The sequence below is a fragment of the Anastrepha obliqua genome, chromosome 2, assembly GCF_027943255.1.
Source record: "Anastrepha obliqua isolate idAnaObli1 chromosome 2, idAnaObli1_1.0, whole genome shotgun sequence".
In the NCBI taxonomy this organism is placed as follows: Eukaryota; Metazoa; Arthropoda; class Insecta; order Diptera; family Tephritidae; genus Anastrepha; species Anastrepha obliqua.
This window is the reverse complement of record NC_072893.1, coordinates 28,488,560-28,507,566: the sequence shown is the minus strand read 5'-3', so window position 1 is coordinate 28,507,566 and position 19,007 is coordinate 28,488,560. Positions and strand designations below refer to the sequence as shown.

The following is a 19,007-nucleotide window of genomic DNA, read 5'->3' as shown; positions in this document are numbered from 1 at the left end:
TCTTTCTGCTCTACAAAACTATGTTAATTATGTTTTTGGGTTAATTAATTTTTTATTAGTTTTGAGGCTTAGAAATGGAATAGCCAGGAGGCAATAATCAATATTTTCGACACCTACTCTTCTTTGCTTTTCTTCGAGGTGAAAAAGCTACGGAAGCAGCGCGGGAGATTAGCGACGTGTATGGAGAAGGTTTCATAGGCGAATCTACAGCACGAAAATGGTTGGGAAAGTTCAAAACTGGCGACTTTGACGTCGATGACACGTCCGCAGCGGAAGGCCTTCTAAATACGATGAAGAACGTCTCAAATCACTTTTGAAGGAGAATGGTCCTCAAAACAGTAGTGAATTGGCGGGAAAAATTAACTGCGATCATAAAACGTTTCTCAATCACCTTCATTCAATGAGATTTACCGAAAAAATTGGAGCCTGGGTGCCTCTTGAGCTCAACAAAAAACGAAAGAACGAAGAAAGTCGCCTTCAAATTGCTTCTCAGCATCTCACCCGCCATCGAGCAACACGCGGTCATTAACAGCGCTTTTTGTACCGAATCATCACGGGAATGAGAAATGGTGCTTATACATCAATATGAAGCGAAGAAAGGAGTGGGTGGCTCCTAGAGATACGTCAAAGCCGAGAGTCAAGGCGGATCTTCGTCCAAAAAAGATCATGAAATGTGTGTGGCGGGGCTGGAAGGGCATGGTGCAGTGGGAAATTCTATGCTCTAAAAGAATGCCACGGAGCTCTACATTGCCCAGCTATGCCGCGAGAATGAGTTTAGGTATTTTGTTCTGATTGCCTTCAGTACTGGACATTAGAGTGGGCCGAAAAAAAAATTTTTTTTAGGACAGAATTCTAATAGTACGGAAAAGTGGCACTGTTAGACTAATAAAGTGTGTGCCAAATTTCAGCCCAATTGAACTATATCTTCTGTCGTCAGTATCAAATATTGAAATTTCAGTTGATATTCTGAGAAATTTTATTTTTTCAAGATATTTTTTTTTCTCTGTGCATACTTTCCGGAGCACATTTCATACCAAAAATAAGGACTATAAACTAATTAGACATAAATTTATCCAAGATTAAGCACCTGTACGCTATAAAATAATAACCTGTAAAACGTTATTGATTGTGAAGCTTTCTGCCTACTTTTTATTACGAAAATACGAGTACATAAATATTTTTGTAGTCCAGAACCCACCACTTGGAGGTTGCTGCACTCTGGGTTCCTATTTTTGTTTTTTTTTTTCTTTTGTTTAGTTTTTTTTTAATTTTTTTTTTTACATTTATTTATTTTTAATTTTTATTATTTTTTATTTTCTTTATTTATTTTTAACTGGTTTTGTTCTTTTTTTCATTTTTCGTAATATTGTAATAAGATAATAAAATAAAAGGTATTTCAAGAAAACCCTGCGGTTTTTAAACATAAAGCAATAGTTCATTTCATATTTATCAAATCAGAGGGAGTATTGTGCTTTGTTGTCAAACTGAGGCATAGTTTGACGGGATGCTAAAGTATACCGAATGAATCCATCCCGAGAGTCACTTCCGCATACTTGAAGCGATGCTTCAGTAACGAGTTTCGCCATTCGCTCCACCGCAAGTGTGTGACATGGATAGTTAGAGAACGCCCAATTCTCATACACATTGTTGGATGATAAAATCTCCGTACGAATTTCATTTGTTACGTTCTTTAGAACAGGGGAAGAAATTATATCTACCGAAGACCAGTTTATCGTTTTGCTGTAATCATCAGTATCAACATCGAGATTGGGTGTAAACTATTTCGCGCTTGCAAAATATATAGTTAGTTAGTTAGGATAGTTTTCTGGACCACAGAATTTTTATTAATAATTTGCTTGGTCATCTCATCGCGGTGTCGTTGTCTTTCTATAAGTTTCATTGTTTCAGTTATGCCCACTATTCCGATACGGCCTATAGGAGCACTTCTTTCGTCTTACAGAAAAGCTTGCTTTTTTTGAGGAACTTTTTTTTCTCTTGGACATCGGCAAGTTGTAAAATATTGATACTTACAAGCTGAAATATCAAAAAGTCGGGAAGCATTCGCCTTAAAGTCATCAGCACGTTTTTTCAAAGCGGGACTTCTATGTGCCGAATACAAACCCTTTTTAATTCTTCCGTACTTCTTATGATACTCATTTATCATGTATATATATTATGCGTGAATGTGAAACTGTGGGAATAGAAGCCTTGTAATAAATACAAATAATTTTCTTGGCAACTTGTCTATTTCCTCCTGACTCTACTCCCAGTTCCCGTCTTTGAAAAAACTAACATCTCATTACATCTTCATAACTTGGTAGTTGATGATCTGGCAAATCTTTAGGACTTCCAAACAGTGGGCAATTAAACGTTTGTCCTACGGAAAATTTAGTTAATGCCATTGTCGTCATATAAACAATATCTTTCGAATAAAGCGAAAGAAAAAATAGACAAAGTAATTGCTGTAACTTCAATTCAACTCGCAGTAGAAGGACGTGCTACTGGCAGCTCCATAAACGTATTGCTTGATCAAACAAATTGATTGGAGTGTAGTGAAATGAATTGTTTCGGTGGGTCTTCTCATATAAAATTTGTATTTAACATATACCGGTATGATAATAAATAGTATTTTCAAAAAAGTTAAAATTGTTCAGAATTTAAGCTGAAATTTCAAAATTTGAGACCACTGCTGGCGACAGAAGATATCGTTCGATTGGACTGAAATTTGGCACACACTTTATTAGTCTCACAGTGCAACTTTTCCGCACTATTAGAATTCGATCCTAAAAAAAATTTTTTTTCGGCCCACGCTACTGGACATCTTCCTAAGAATTCTTCTTCGAAAAATTTTACAATGGGTCATATGAAGCGAAGTCTTCATTTCATCAACGTAAAAACTGTAAAATAATTAAAAGTTCAATTCTGTGCCAATAAGAGATATAATAAAATAAATATAAAAAATGGACTCTGGACCTTTCTCTATAAACGACATCTTTTTTGAGTACCATGAATACGGGTTTTCTAGTTTTTGGAATTATAATACGTATGTATGTATGTATGTATGTATGTGTGCATGTATGTAGTTAGTTGTCAACTATTTTTGGCTAATTTTTGTCTGTAAAAATGCAATTCATAGGTTAAATTAGTGCAGACACAGATAAAGACTTTCCACTGAAGTAAACAGGCCAGATTGTGACAAAAAGTATTCACTTTTAAGGTTTTTCCGAAATGGGAATTACGGAAGCGTAACAAGATGTTGAATAGTACGCATTCTTTTGTTACCCAGTCGCACAAAACCAGGCGGTAGTATAGCGAATCACGTTTTATGTTAAGCAACAGCACAAACTCAACCACAAAAGCGACCGCAAAGGTGACCATGCCAAGGTGGTGCAAGGTAAAAAAGAAAACAAAAACAAACAAAACAAACAAAACAATCAAAAAAAAAATGAAAGCAAAAAAAACTCTTCGTTTTTGTGAATGGACTCCGATGGACTCTGGGAAAGTACTTGTGGAAATTTACCTAAATCTAAATTTACTGCCTTATCTCATTTTTTATATCTATAAAATTAAAAAAAAAGTACATACTTACCAAAAATTCAATTCAATACTCATTATTTGATGGGCTTCCTTTTTTAATTTTTTCAAAAATTCAATGTCGAAACTTAGTATTTTATGGGCTTCGTTTGTTTTTCCAATTAAATCACATATTTTATGGCAGATATTACCTGCGCTATTTCTGTAACTAAAGGAAATTCTAGCTGAGTTGCAGAGTTGCAGCGTTCTTTTGTTACTTAATCAGTTGGTTACGAAAGAACGCGAATATATTCATTTGGTTTAACCTCCTTTGGACACAATGTGTTTTCAAACAAAATTAGGCGCGGTGTAACCAATTGATTTAAACAAAGGCAAAGCTTTGTTTAAAAAAAAAAAAGAACAATTAGTGCTATTATTTATAAATAATCTTAAAGTGAAATTTTTTCCGACAGACGTTAATATTTAATATGAATGGATTAGAGCATTTGTAAAAACACATTTTCTTTCCGAGATCCGGTTTTTCTTTTATAACTCTGCTTTTGTTAATAAAAGTTCTGAGAATCGAACATTTAGTAAGCCAGTTTGAAGAAATAAAAAAAAAGTATGCCAAACAGAATTCGTCGAAAAAGTCCAGATTTGCGGAACAAATTTATTGATGTGACACTCCGATTAGGCATCACTTCGTAAGGTTGTCAAAATTGTCAAGTACGTAGATTTGCGGGAAGGTCGAGGACTTTTGAAATGTACTCCACATTGGTAATGAGTGCTTTAAACAATAATTAATTTTGTCTTTGAATAAATTTTCAAAAGTTTTTGATACGTTGTCTCACTCTATCTTAACTAGTAAATTACTTCGAAGAAATGCCTCACATACCAGACTCAAACTTCCACCATCTACTTAAATAGTTTATTATCTTGAAGAATTTTGGAAGGGCCAGTACAGCCAAAGCGTGCAGAGGCGCACTCTTAGGCCCAACACGTGGGACGACACGTGAATGTGCTCTAATTGCTTTTAGTTTGAATCCCCTATGTGGTAGAATAAAAATTGAAAAAAACGCTAAAGATTCTGAATCTCTACATGGGTATTCAAAAAAAAAAATTCTTCTTAAGGTAGGGATTTTCTTTTTATTCCATTTGCATTTTTAACTTTAAATTAAATTTTTTTTAAATTCTGCTAATTCTGCTGACTCTGCAATAGCTTTACTTTCTTCACAGCATTTTATCAAAATCTCCTTTTTGCCAATACTCGTTTTAACATAATTTCGCCTGTGGTTTTTGCAACGAGGAATAGGTAAGTTCTCTTCATTTTCTAAATTGCTTTCATCACAATCTTCTGTGACCTGCATTATTCGCCGACAATGACGTGTACGAGGGGTACCTTTTATATTTCGGGATTAGAGAACAAAAACAAATTCTAATCATCGAAAATCACTTTATTGTTTTTCAAAATATTCTCCATGAAGATCTATACACTTTTGCATGCGTTTGAACCAATTGTCGAAGCACTTTTGCCACTCTGAGTGAGGTACCTACAAAACATGCATTCTGAATGCCACAACCGCTTCTTCAGGTGTCGAAAAACGTTGACCTCTCAGTTTGTTTTTTACATACGGGAATAAAAAGAAGTCATTCGTTGCCAAGTCAGGACTATACGGAGGATGACCCATTAATTCGATGTTTTGGGTGCTTATAAATGCAGTTGTTTGAGCCGATGTGTGAGAGCTCGCATTGTCCTGGTGAAGAGTGATCCGTCTTTGGCGATTTGTTTTCCTAATTTCTTGGAAGACAACTGGCAAACAAATGGTTGGGTACCTCTCAGAATTTACTGTTCTGCGTTGTTCTAGTGGTACGGTTGCGACATGTCCAGTTTTTCCGAAAAAACAGGTGACCATTTGCTTGGAAGTGCTTCGTGCGCGAACAACTTTTGTTGGATTTGGCTCATCTTGAAACACCCATACAGTCGACTGCTGTTTACTTTCGGGCTCATACGCGTAAATCCATGATTTATCACCTGTCACGATGTCATAGACGTGTTTCGAAGCCCCGCGATCGTATTTTTTGAGCATTTCCTTCGACCAATCGACACGAGCCTTTTTTTGAGTGATTGGCAAATTGGCCCCGCGAACAAATTTTTTTGACAGTCAAATGTCCCACTAATGCCTAAGATTGTCTCAATCTCACGATAGGTCACATGACGATCTTGCAATATCAGTTCGCGCACAGCATCAATGGTTTTCGGAACAATAACTGATTTTGGACGACCTTCACGAAATTCGTCTTGGAGTGAACTACGACCACGATTGAATTCACCATACCATCGATAAACACTGGTCCTTGATGGAGCTTCAGCGCCAAGCAATGAATTAAGTTCATCCATGCAATGTTGCTGAGTTAATCCACGTCGAAAGTTGTAAAAAATAATCGCACGAAAATGTTCACGTTTTAATTCCATTTTTGAACCGAGATGAATCTTTTAAGTTACTGTAAACAACACAAATAGCGCTGGTATTTCAAAACGTTCCGAGTACGTAAAAGCCAAAAAATGTCAAACTTTGCGATACAGCTGTCAGTTGCCAGATTGCAACACCAGGGTTGCCAGGTCCCGAAATATAAAAGGCACCCCTCGTATTTACCTGTATTATCTTCAACAGTCACTTCTTCAGGTGATGTATTGGTGTTCGTTATCATAAACTTGCCTTTACTGCGATTGCAAAAAAAGGTTTATTTTGTGATTACTGAAATTGCTAAACTTTTACAAGTGTTTAAACTTAATATATTATCAGCAAAATAAACATATTTGGAAATTAATAATTAATTATCATATCATATTTCATAAACTTTAATTAGAAATGAAAAATCTTAAATTTAAATTTAAAAAAATTAGTTTCAAATAAAAAATTTTTAAGGCGACAGATACCTGTAAACGGAAATATTTTCCCTGATTTTCATTAAAATTATTTAAAATCAAGAAGTCATAATATTTTTTTCAAAATTGGCATACAGTTTCTTTATACATTAAAATAATATAATTTTTTTTTTTTAATCATTTAAATGGCGGAGGTACACTAAATTCTTCTAGGAAGTTCGCAGCGGGGCTTCTAAACCGGCGGGCATTGTAGCATCTGCGCCAGTAACCTGAATACAAAAAACCAAACATTTTTTTGTTGGATAATGTCAACAAAAATGAAAAAAAAAGTCGCGGAATAAAATGCTTAGAAAAAAAAATTAATTTTGGCGCGAAATTTCCTACTATTTTTGCTTCGAAAAAATTATTTTTTTCAAAAATTTTCGAATTGTAGATTCACATAGAAAGTAATATCATAAAAAAGATGTGTGCAAAATTTCAGGGAGATCGGTCAATAACTTTTCGAGTTATCATGTACGCCAATTCGAAAAATATAGTTTTGAGAAAAAAACGTCTAAAGTTTGAATACAACGTAACTATACCTCTCCCAGCGCTCGAACACAAAGAATAGTCACCACGGTTGACGATCTATAGTATAATATAAGATATACTTACATTTACGTTCTAAATTTTTTTTGACATATTCTTAAAGGATTATATTAATTACGACCCAGTTGCCGTCTATGCCGAGATCGCGTTCACAGTCATTGATACGTACCTGCTGGGGCTCGTTATAGGGTCCGGCACTCTTAGTGTAACCAATTTGTTTTATTTTTCTGACAAAATGGCGTTTTATATTTTGTCAGAAAAATAAAACAAAGATGGCGCATTTAAAAAAAAATAATAATAATAAAAATTATAATAAAATTTCGAATAATGAAATACGTGTAATATTATATTAAAATATCTGCCTTTGTGACCTATGTAGCAATCAGACGAACAGTTTTTCATTACTCAAAATCCTTTTTTCATTTAGTAAAAATTTGATTCAAAAACTAAATTGGATGATTAATTTTGCGCCACCAACGAGTGTACGTATGCTTCGTTCAATATATAGTGTCGATTCAGAAATTCAATGGATACTTCAATATAAATGGATACTTCACCTTTTAGGTCACTTTACATTACAATTTTTTCGCAGCCATTTCGAAAGTTTACCCCACCTGCTATTAAAGTGTTGTTATCGTGTGGATTTTCGTTTGGTAAAAGTGATCAAAAGAGTGAAAAAATAAAAGCAAATAAACTTCAAAATGCCTGATTAAAAGCAACTAATTCATTGCATTCAAGTGTTCAAACGAGCTCGCGGCCAAAACACTCACCCACACACACACACATACACACAAATGATCACTTGAATGTGTGCTTACACATACATACACACATATGCATAAGTGCGCACATTCATCATTTGGCTGAGTGCAATCAATCGTCGATCTGGCAACGCCGGCCGAATGCATTTAATTAATGAAAATTTACATTCGCGCTTTTGTGCTGCGCGGTTTTTTCGTTTTTCTTCTTTGCCCGGAAAATTACTGCGAAAACAGCGGGAAAAAATCCAAAGCCAAATGCCGAAAACCAACGAATCAAACAAAACAAAAGAAAGAATCCGCCAAATACGCACAAAAAGCAACAACTATAACTACAACATCAGCAGAGTGCTTTGAAGCAGCAGCAGCAGGAGCAACAACACAAAAGAAATGCCAGCAAATGCGCGGAAATGCTAATTGCAAACGCGCAAAACGGTAGCCGGAGCGCCTCTGTGGCACGAATTGCACTACTAAAAATGTCTGTGCAACAAATTACACACTGAATGTGCAACAACAATAAGTAAAGTGAACTGCTGTATAACTACGAAAGTTGAAATTAACAACAGATAAAAGTCAATCAATGCAAATACAGCCAAAATAGAGAATTTGAGGAGCGTTGGGGGCATGAGGTAAGCGCGGGGGGGTTGCAAGCGTGTGAGGTGCAGTGGAGGCTGCGCGCATTAACTGAGGTTTTTAAACGTTGCTTATTTAAACAAAAAAAAACATGCTTGAATTCCTAATATGAACTCACAGGTGAAGAGGGGGACTCACGAAAGTTCCTTTGCTTGGTCGTATTTTATTAATTTAAAAAAAAAACGGAGGGAAGAAAGTTACACCCTAGTAATGCAACAATATATAACTTTTTTATTTATTTATTTAATTATATAAAATTAGCTTACAACACAAATCTTCTAACTTATTTGTATTAGGAGCTTTATCAGCTGCGTCTCAGGGTCACTTTACTCTTCCGGGCAGATCGGCGAAATTTTTAATCCTTACCAACCTAAACTTACCTGTTATCATTGACAGAAGCTCCCTAAGATTGATATTTCTATGGAGCACAAATTTCAATGTGACAACCTCTATGGCTTCAGTGCTTCTTCTTTCCTCTTTCCATAAGTTTCAAGTTCCATCTGGAGCATCTCAAACTCGTTCGGAAAACTTCTGCTGAGTATCTTTTGTACGTGAGTCAGAAAAATTTACCATATTTTCAAAAAAAATTTCCAACTTTTTTGAGTCTGCATTCATAGCCAATTCATTTGTAGTAAAGGGTGATCAGACTGGATGTACTTTTCCAATAGGGTTCTTCGACAGATCGCGCGTGACTACTGCGAAACTAATAGGACTATGAATAAGTTCGTGCGGTTTTTTTCGAAATTTGAAACTTTATTGACGTAAAATGGTTACAAATTTAATATTCATAGTATTGTCCGTCGCTTGCTACTACTTTTTCCCATCTTTCTGGCAATTCACGGATTCCCTTTGTGAAAAATTCGGTCGGTTTTGCCGCAATCCACGAATCGATCCATTTTTTGACTTCATCGTAATTACGGAAGTGCTGGTCAGCCAGGCCATGTTGCATCGATCGGAAGAGATAGTAATCGGATGGCGCAAGGTCTGGACTATACGGCGGGTGGGGTAGGACATCCCATTTGAGCGTTTCTAAGTATGTTTTGACCACTTGTGCAACATGTGGCCGAGCATTGTCATGTTGCAAAATAACTTTGTCGTGTCTATCGGCGTATTGCGGCCGTTTTTCTCGCAGTGCTCGGCTCAAACGCATCAATTGTCGTCGGTAGACATCCCCCGTAATCGTTTCATTCGGTTTCAGTAGCTCATAATACACAACACCCAGCTGGTCCCACCAGATACACAGCATAACCTTCAGGCCATGAATATTCTGCGCCGACGTCGATGTTGAAGCATGGCCAGGGTATCCATACGTTGCCCGACGTTTTGGATTGTCGTAATGGACCTACTTTTCATCGCCAGTCACAATTCGATGCAAAAAACCCTTTCTTTTGTGCCGTTGAAGCAGTTGTTCGCATGCCATAAAACGGCGTTCAACGTCTCTTGGCTTCAATTCATACGGCACCCAATGGCCTACCTTTCGGATCATTCCCATGGCTTTTAAACGTTTGGAAATGGTTGATTGATCAACTCCCAAAGTTTTTGCAACCTCTTCTTGCGTTTGAGCCGGATCTTGATCGAGCAATTCCTCCAATTCGGTATCCATGAACTTTGGCGGCGCACCCTCGCGTTCTTCGTCTTCCAAGCCAAAATCACCACTTTTAAAGCGTGCAAACCACTTCTGGCACGTTCGCTCAGCTAGAGCATGCTCACCATAAACTTCCACCAAGATACGATGACTTTCGGCTGCTTTTTTCTTCATATTAAAAAATTCCCCGCAAAAACACATTATTTGGCACGAAATTCGACATTTTCAAGTGTGGTAAAAATATTGTTGTTTACGCTTCAAATAAAAAACTTATACTGACGTTTGTGCCTTACGACAGTAGCTCTCCAATGAATGTTTGGAAATGTGGATCGATGGAATAATAATCAAGTTACGCCATCTGTTGTAAAACCGCACGAACTTATTCATAGTCCTATTAAATAAATACTTTTTTTAGTTTTCATTGACTTTTCATCATGAAAAAACTTACGCCTCAACAACGTTTACTAATCGTTCATTGTATGACGAAAATCGACGCTCTGTGAAAAGTGTTCATCGTGCGATCAGGTGTTAAGCCCATTCCCGGCTTAATGGCTACGTCAATAAGTAAAATTGTCACATTTGGGCTGAAGAGCAACCCGAAACCATTCAAGAATAGCCACTACATCCATTGAAAACAATCGTTTGGTGCGTCCTATGGGCTGGAGGCCTCATTGGCCCATATTTCTTCAAAGACGAGACTGGTGCCAATGTAACAGTGAATGGCGAACGCTATCGCGAAACGACTTTTTGATGCTGGAAATTGAAGCCCGGGATCTCCACAACATTTGGATCCAACAAGATTATTGGATTGGATTATATTTGCCATACAGCTCTTGGAACAATGGATTTACTATGTCGTCGTTTCGGTGACCAACTTACCTCTCGACTCGGACTCTTTATCTCTCTCTCTCGAGAAGATTCGCCACCAAGATCGTGTGATATCACACCCTTGCACAGTTATTTGTAGGCGTATGTAAAGTCTGAAAGCTTTGTGAATAAGCCGCTTTGGCATTGGTAGCCAACATTACTAAAGTTATTCACGAGATACCGACCAAAGTCTTCCAGCGAGTTATTCAAAATTGGTATTAGGGATGGCGGAATTACGGCGCAGTTGCGGCCAACATTTGAAAGGGATTGTCTTAAAAAATAAATGTCATGAATGGTTCTACATACTACATTCTAAATTATAAAAATTGCCGAATCAATTTGAGTTTCCCTTGCTTTATTTCAATTTAAAATCCGATACCTCTAAATTGATCACTCTTTGTAATAAAGAGAATATTTTGAGTGGCTCGAAAATTGCGTTTGTGTTGGAAGTAGAATTTTAAAAAATTTCCATTTCAAATTTAATTCGCAACAAAGCTTCACTCTCAAAAATGTTCGAAAAATTCTGATAAAAAGTTGAAGATTTTGATTGAAATTGATGTTGAATTTTTCGGAATTTCAGACAATGTTTGGAACTTTGATTCATTTGGCGTTTGCTAGAAAATTATCTATGTTTATATTGAAAATAAATTAGAAATTAAATTAAAGAAATTTAGTGGTAAAATTTATAATCACAAAAGGGGCGCGGGGTTTTTTTTTCAACGGGTGCAGAACTGTTTTTTTTTTTGGTGTGAGGTGGGGCTCAAAATGTCTTCGCTCTTACAGCGACCGTCTACCGTCTACTGCGTTGAGTGGTGTGGCCATTAAAGCAATCCCTCCTCTCCTTCTGAGAAGTCACACCTCCCGGCACTACTTTCCTCCCGATGTAGGACCCAGAACGACATCCATAAAGGACTAATTCCATTCACCCACGTCTGCGTACACCTTATTTGTAACCAGCTTTCATGTTATAGGCGCATCTTCTTTTGTCTCTGTCTAAGAGGCTTCGCTTTGTTGTACTGTATCGAGGTCTATATATTTTCCGTGGTACTTCCTCGTTGTATCTCTTTACCGCGTTCGAGCGGTCCTCGTATTCGCATTTTGCTGCTTATGTTGCTTGGCGTTATGTTCCCAATCTGCTTCCTCAGAGCATCTCTTTCCGCGAGCCTTCTGTCACAACTAAAAACCGTTGCCTATACGCCATAGGTACCTCCGGAAGTATCCGTGAACAGAGAGGAACTCAGTTAAAAAGTAATTTACGTCTCCGAAGTTCCATTTGTCTTTTTATGGAATGAGTTTCGCCGTCCATCTGCCACTCGATTCAGTGACCCATCGGCTTTGCCACAACAGCATGGTTTAGCATCTCCGTGTAAGGTGTAGAATTGTAGCATATGAACGCGAGAAATTAAAGAGCTCTCCTCTTGGTATGATTTTGGAGCAGTAGATGGGATGAGTTGGTGTGGGCTCGTTAGAAAACCGAAGATAGAGATCTCGCAAGGCAAGGCATTGGTATAAGTTGGGATCAATACCTTGTATTTTTCTCCTTCTCGTTATTACCTCTCTGGGAGGGCAAAGGGAATAAGAGATAGAATGTTATTTTTTATTTTTATTTTCTTTTTGTTTTAAATAATAATTGCTTTTTTATTTCCTCTGCGTCACATTGCAAATATGTATTCATATTTCCATTCTAGACATCGTTTGTTGGGTAAATATTTGATCAAGCTACTCCATTTTGTAGTACACGACTTGATATTGTTCTAAAAATGAAGCGACTTACGCGGCTGGTTTTTATTTGAAGCTTTTTCATGGCATGACATAGGCTTGTCGCTGCGTACCTAGGAGGGACCACATGTAAAATTTACTTTTTGAATCGGCTATAAAAAAAGAAACTAATCAATATATTTTTCAAACTTTTTTTATTTTGAAGATTGAACATTGTCATTTATGAATGAAAAATAATATCGTTCAAATGATTGCCACGACTGGCTTTACAGTAGGCCATTCGTTCAACCCAATTTTTAAGCACATTTTCGATTGTTTGGGCTCGAATTTTATGAATGGCAACTTCGATTTCGTGTTTTAAAGCATCAAGCGTCTCTGGATTATTCGCATAGCATTTGTCCTTAACGGCTCCCCACCAAAAATAGTCCAACGGGCTTAAATCACAGCTCCGAGGCGGCCAATTGATATCGGAATTTCGGCTGATTATTCGGTTTTCAAAAACGGTAGCCAAAAGTTCGAGTGTAACTTTGGCAGTGTGACAAGTTGCACCTCTTCAATTTTTGGAAACAAAAACTGGTTAAGCATGTCACGGTATCGCTCGCCATTTACTGTAACCGCGGAAGAAGAAGAAGACTCCCCACTTTGGAAATAGGTTTTCAATATTCCCCAATTTTGTTGAAGCGTATAGCGTCCCATTTCGTAAATGTCAAACCTTTAAGTAAATTATGAACACATTTGACATGTCATTTGTGTTACCATTCTCAAAAAATAGGTGGTTCAAAAAGCAAACGCTATATGGCCCACCCTGTATAAGATATAGAACGTGCTTAGTTGGTTAGAATGGTTCGATTTCCCTAAATCGAATCACGCACCATTTCTTTCGATAACTTATTGCTGTATTGAAGATAATTGAACTACGCCTCTCTCATAGAAATTCTTATCGGTTGGAAACTGGGACATTTAAGTTTCACTAGCTTTCATTTTTTGATATCAAAATCTTTCGCCATACAGTACAATTCCTCTTAACCGGTCACCTCGGGACTGCATACCTGGCCGGTTGCCGTTTTGACCAGTTTATCCGAAGTGTACTTGTATAATAAATTGTATACATACATATAAAAAAATGAAGAAGAATTTTTTACATATTTATGTATTTCATATTTACATACGTTAATGTGTTACATCAATAAAATATAAGTGTAATAATTATTTTTTGAAAAAGTCTGTGATTTTCTTCTGTTTTTTAACCTTCAGTGAATTTCTGAATGCGACATCCCTCCATTTTCTAATCACCAAAACGTCTAATGCTGTTAACTCATGTTGCTGCTCAATGTATTTCAATGCAATTTCCATCACATTTTTGGCTTCTTCATGAGAAACTGTTTTCTCCTCTTCAACGTCACTACTCTCATCATCTTCCTCTTGTTCTTTGTTTGCTAAATCTATGATTTCGTCATCATTCAAAAATTCATTTTCAAGGTGTTCGTCACAGTTTATCATTAAATTTTCCACATCTTCTGCCTGTAATGATTCGTTACCCGATAACTTTTGAAGGTCTTGTAAAGTAGATTTGTTTTCTTCTTCTTTAGTCCCTGTAATATTTGAGATCACAATTAGATTCTCAACATCTGGCCAAAGTTTTTTCCAAGACTTAACAAACGTTGAAGAGGGCATTTCTTGAAATACTGTAGCTAACATATAGATAACGTCCTTGATATTGATCTTTTTGATGACTTCTAAAAGACCTTTGTCTTCACTCTCCGAATGTTGCAGAATTTCAGAAACAAGTTTACGCCTGTATCGTCTTTTTAAGCTTTCGATCACTCCTTGGTCCATTGGTTGAACTAAGCTTGTCACATTAGGAGGAAGATAAACCAGATTTATGTCATCTACAGCGCAGTCATAAGGATGGGTTGGAGCATTATCTAACACAAGAATTGCTTTAATAGGCAAGTTTACACTTTTTAAATGTTTTTTAACTTTTGGAATAAACTCCAAATTAAACCACTCTTTTAACAAGTCTGAATTCATCCACGCTGATTTTTGTGACTTATAATAAACCGGAAGGGAAGATGGATTCAAGTTTTTGAATGCCCGTGGTTTAGCAGACTTGCCAATAACGAAAAGAGGAATTTTATGAGTCCCTGCTGCATTCGAACAAACGGCCACTGTAATACGTTCTTTGTTCTTTTTGAAGCCAGAGGCAGACTGTTCATGACTGCCTAGAAAAGTTGTTTCTGGTAACATTTTAATGTTTAGCCCGGTCTCGTCTATATTATAGACTTGTTCTGGAGATAATTCCTCTGTTTTAAACATTTCACCAAACTTAGTCTTGAATTCTGTCGCACCAGAAGTATCAGCAGACATTTTTTCTCCACTTACATGTGCGAAATGAATTCTGTGTCGCTTCTTCCATCGATTAAACCAACCATCACTTGCCACAAAGTCACCTCCAATATTAATCTTCTGGTGGATAGCCAAAGCTTTTTCTTTCAAAATCGGTGTACCTCTTCGACGTTCTTGAAGAAACCAGATCCACAAAGCTTCATCGATGACCTCGCAAATCGGTTTTTTTCTCGTACAACGGCTACCCAGATTTCTATCAGATTCCATTTTCGAGCAAGACTCCTCAATGGAACGCCTATCTCTTCTCCAGTCATTTACAGTGCTTTTTCCAACATTAAATTCTGCACATATTTTCGCTACGGATTCACCATAATCAATCCGCCTTAGCACTTTTAAACGTGTACCCATCGAAACCACAATTCGTTTGCGCTTTGCACTCATTGTTAAGGAAAGAACTATGTTATGTCCGTACCCATAGCAAAAACAAACCAAATTGATCAAAACGACAAACGACAAAATCCTATCTAACATCGTTTATATAATAGTTTACTTCGCTGCGACCGGTTAATCCGTCGACCGGTTAATGCGAAGCCGGTTAAGAGGAATTATACTGTAGTTAGTAATAGCGGTAATCATTTGGTCCAAACTGTAAGCTAGAACTACATTAAGAAACTTGGAGTGATTATAACAGCATAAACAATTATTAAACAAGAAGAAAATTTCTGAGTAGGTGCCTTTCAAAAATGGCAAACACACTTATTTTCCTGGAAATGTTCAACAAAGGGATCTATTTTTTTCAAATAATTTTTTTAAAAAGCATATTTTACTCTAAATCGTAGTACTTAAATCGCGTTTTATGTAAAATGGCTGATCCATACAAATTGCCATGAATTTCATATGTATCAGTAAACAAACGATTCCAAGTTGAGATGAGAAGTCTCCACATAATTCAATAAAACTGTGAGTTTTCAAGGAAACTGCTCGATATAGAGTGCTTGTAAATTGATAATATATTTTACTATGAGGAAAGTTTCATAAGACGTCATATTTGAAGCAACATTTTCCCGCTTTTATGCGCTAGTACCATAACTGTTTCGATGACAATATCCGATAAGGCGTCCATTGGACTGTTTGAGGTTTTTCACGTTGGGGACGGCGAGTATCACAGGCCATGGAACAATGAGCTGTATGAGCTTTATGACGACATAGACCTGGCGCGGCGAATAAAGATCAAACAGCTTCGTTCGCTAGTTCATGTCACACGAATGGATAGAGACGCTCCGACTCTGAAAGTATTCGATGTGGTACCAGTTGGTGGTAGCAGAGGAAGAGGAAGTACTTCTCTACGTTGGACAGGTCAGATGGAGAAGAACTTGACGTTACTTGATGGCATGAGAAAGAAACGACTGGCGCGCCTTTTTAAACTCGGCTAAAATCTCGTAAACGGCCAATCAGGATGAAGAAGGCACAACTGTTTCATAGTTTTTCCATTACGGAAAATGAAAAGCACATAAGGTAAATGTTTTGAAGCTTTTGATAACCTACTTGCACCGGTTCATTAAAGGCACTTTTTCTAGCAATTTTAATTCGTCCGGCTCGGTAGTGCAAGTTTTAACCAATTCAAGCTTCGCCTGCAGCTTGGGGACGAAGGGAATGTCAAGCGCGACGCTTGATTTATCTAAACATAGTTTCAAAACGGGCTTAAAACCCATAGAAAAATATGTCAGAACTAAAAATTGTTCAACAATTTGTGATTAAACAAAAATTATCTGTTTTTGTTTTAGGGATAGTGAGCCCATTTTTTGACAAAGTCGAACCAAATTTTTGTAGCGCAGTCCGTTCTTATCAAATTTATATTGAAATTGAGCTCGAATATTAAATCTGTGCGTATAGCCAAATTAATTCGTAAGCGGAAGTCCATTTTTCGAGCGCGCTGAGCGAACATTTCTTAACTTTCTGCGTTTGGGACTCATGCTGAGCTATGGCAGAGGTTGTAGTGTTAGCCTCTATATACATAGCTATTTTTGGTATCCTTTGTAGCGGCAGCGTAAAGCAAATGCAACCGGCTGTGATTGGCATGGCGGCCAAGGCGGTTTGTTGCCTGCATTTAGGGGGGCACACCGATTTTGGCGCCATTTTTACGTGGCTACCGTTGCACGCTCCAATTACTTTTATTTCGAATTTCGCAGCATTCCCCGACTGGTCGCTTTGGTTTTTCTGGTAGCGCTGCGTGTTTTTTGTTTAATTGCAGCGGGACAGCATAGTGCACTCCCCTTTTATCCGCCGCTTACAAACCAGTTTTTGTCTTTACCGCGCGATTGTGGCCGCTATTGCTGCTATGGAAGCTTTAAAGCCGCGCACGCACAAATACATTCATGCACTCACCTATACTTCATATATAAATGTAAATACTCGTACTTATTTATAGGAAAAGTCATTCGTGTGCTGTGTGTGTTGCAAGCTGTTTTTGGGTGTTGCGTACGAAAAAAATGCCAGCGAAAAATAAACTATCGGCATTGCAATGGCCCACTCGCTGTTCTCCGTTGGCTGTTGGCTGTTGGTGGCATGTTGCACCGCGCACATTGAATTGCATTGCATTAACATCCGAATACGCATTTTGCGTATTGGGCGCATTGTGGTCGCGAGCTGCTGATAAACACAGGCACATGGAAAGGAAGCTGGCATTTTGAAAGCTTGCTTTTGTGTGAATTTGCGAGCAGAATGCGCGCGTTGCAGTGAGCGTTGAGTTTACGCAATTCCTATTGCCACACACTGAATGAGTCGCCACAAAGAATTGTATAGCCTTCCAAAAGCGTTGCATCCAGCTTTCAACTTAATCGAATACTAAAAGTGCAATTGCACCTAGAGCTTCTCAAGAACGAAGAGAGCGTGCCACAAAGTGCTGCGGCTACTGCAATAAAATTACAGAGTATTATCACCGGAATTCGCGCCTTTGTTGCCAAGTTGCTTTGCAAAGTTGTCACGCGATCACAACCAATTGCCGTAACTCCTTCACCTATGCCGCGGTGTCTTAGCTTACCAGCTATGTGTTGTCTCAAAAGCAGCAGCTGCCACCATCCAATGACGTAATACACGCTCTCAACACAAAGCAATAATATTGAACTTAAGTCTGCAAGTACTTGCTGCCACGCCATGCAAATCGCTCTAATTACAAATCTAATCCTTGAGCCCACCAACCCTCACCAATGCCTCTACCCCTTCCAGTTAGTTGCCCCTATTGGCCCCTATTTTGTAATTACCATATTTGCCTACTTAGGTACGTATGGATGTGTGTGTGTGTCTATTGGCCACTGGTCGTTGGCCACAAATGCATTTTCCACATTTCCACACATCGATTCATCGGCGGTTTTCCACATTTAACCATTTGTGGTATGCTTAGTGCGTGCTTTTGTTGCCTATTTATTTATTTCTATTTTGTTTAACTAATTCGCTAGCCATCTGCTTCGCTATAAACGAGTAGTTGTTGTTCCTATTCAGCACTTAATACTATTGACGTTAGCAGCGGCTTAGTGGCAACATGCCACATATGCCATAATATGGCCAATAATCCGCAATGTTTCAATTTCTTTTTTTCTAATGACGATTGCAAAAATCAGTGCCCTAAGTCTGCGTATTGAATTACCTCTTAAAGAGCAGCTCGCGTAAGTAGGTGGATAGAGTAGATGGAGAACGGAAGAAAACTTAGTGTGAATTAGTGCGGGAATGAAATGGTCAAACGTGCAAGCATTCATTCTTCGCTATTTGAATAAATCTTTAGAATTCAGCTCAACAACCTTCGAAATGTTCGCCGCATGCAGTTAGCTTCCTTCTACCCTCTGCTCTTAGAAGTGAGCACTACGAAATTTCATCAAGAGTGAGAAAAATGTTAGATTTGGAAATTATGTAAATTATGCCTTAGTATCATTTTTGGCGGCTGTCGTAACCGAATGGGACTATAGGACTCTCCATTTGTGGAACAACATCAAGACGCACGTCAAAAATAAAAGGAGGAGGTCGGTCAAGGTAATAGACCAGTGTGACGGGTTCAAAAAATCGATTTTTTTTACATTTTTCGGAAGAAAAACATCTTAAAAATATACTATAAAAATTT

The 19,007-nt window shown here is 37.6% G+C and overlaps 1 protein-coding gene across 1 annotated transcript; it reads right to left on the bottom strand.

Moving 5' to 3' along the window:
- Positions 1 to 6,609: 6,609 nt before the first annotated feature.
- On the bottom strand, positions 6,610 to 15,337 carry LOC129238068 (jerky protein homolog-like). Its single transcript, XM_054873107.1, has 2 exons — positions 13,844 to 15,337; positions 6,610 to 6,669 (listed from the first exon to the last, which is right to left on the bottom strand). Exons 1-2 carry the CDS (start codon positions 15,335 to 15,337, stop codon positions 6,610 to 6,612), a joined length of 1,554 nt encoding a protein of 517 aa, XP_054729082.1.
- Between the last annotated feature and the right edge of the window lie 3,670 nt (positions 15,338 to 19,007).

Bases quoted from the DNA above. Each gene is read 5' to 3' on its own strand.
- LOC129238068 (XM_054873107.1), bottom strand. From the start codon at position 15,337: ATGAGTGCAAAGCGCAAACGAATTGTGGTTTCGATGGGTACACGTTTA. The intron at 6,670-13,843 runs GTGATTAGAAAA...TTTTGTATTCAG, and splicing joins TAACAGCATTAGACGTTTTG to GTTACTGGCGCAGATGCTAC.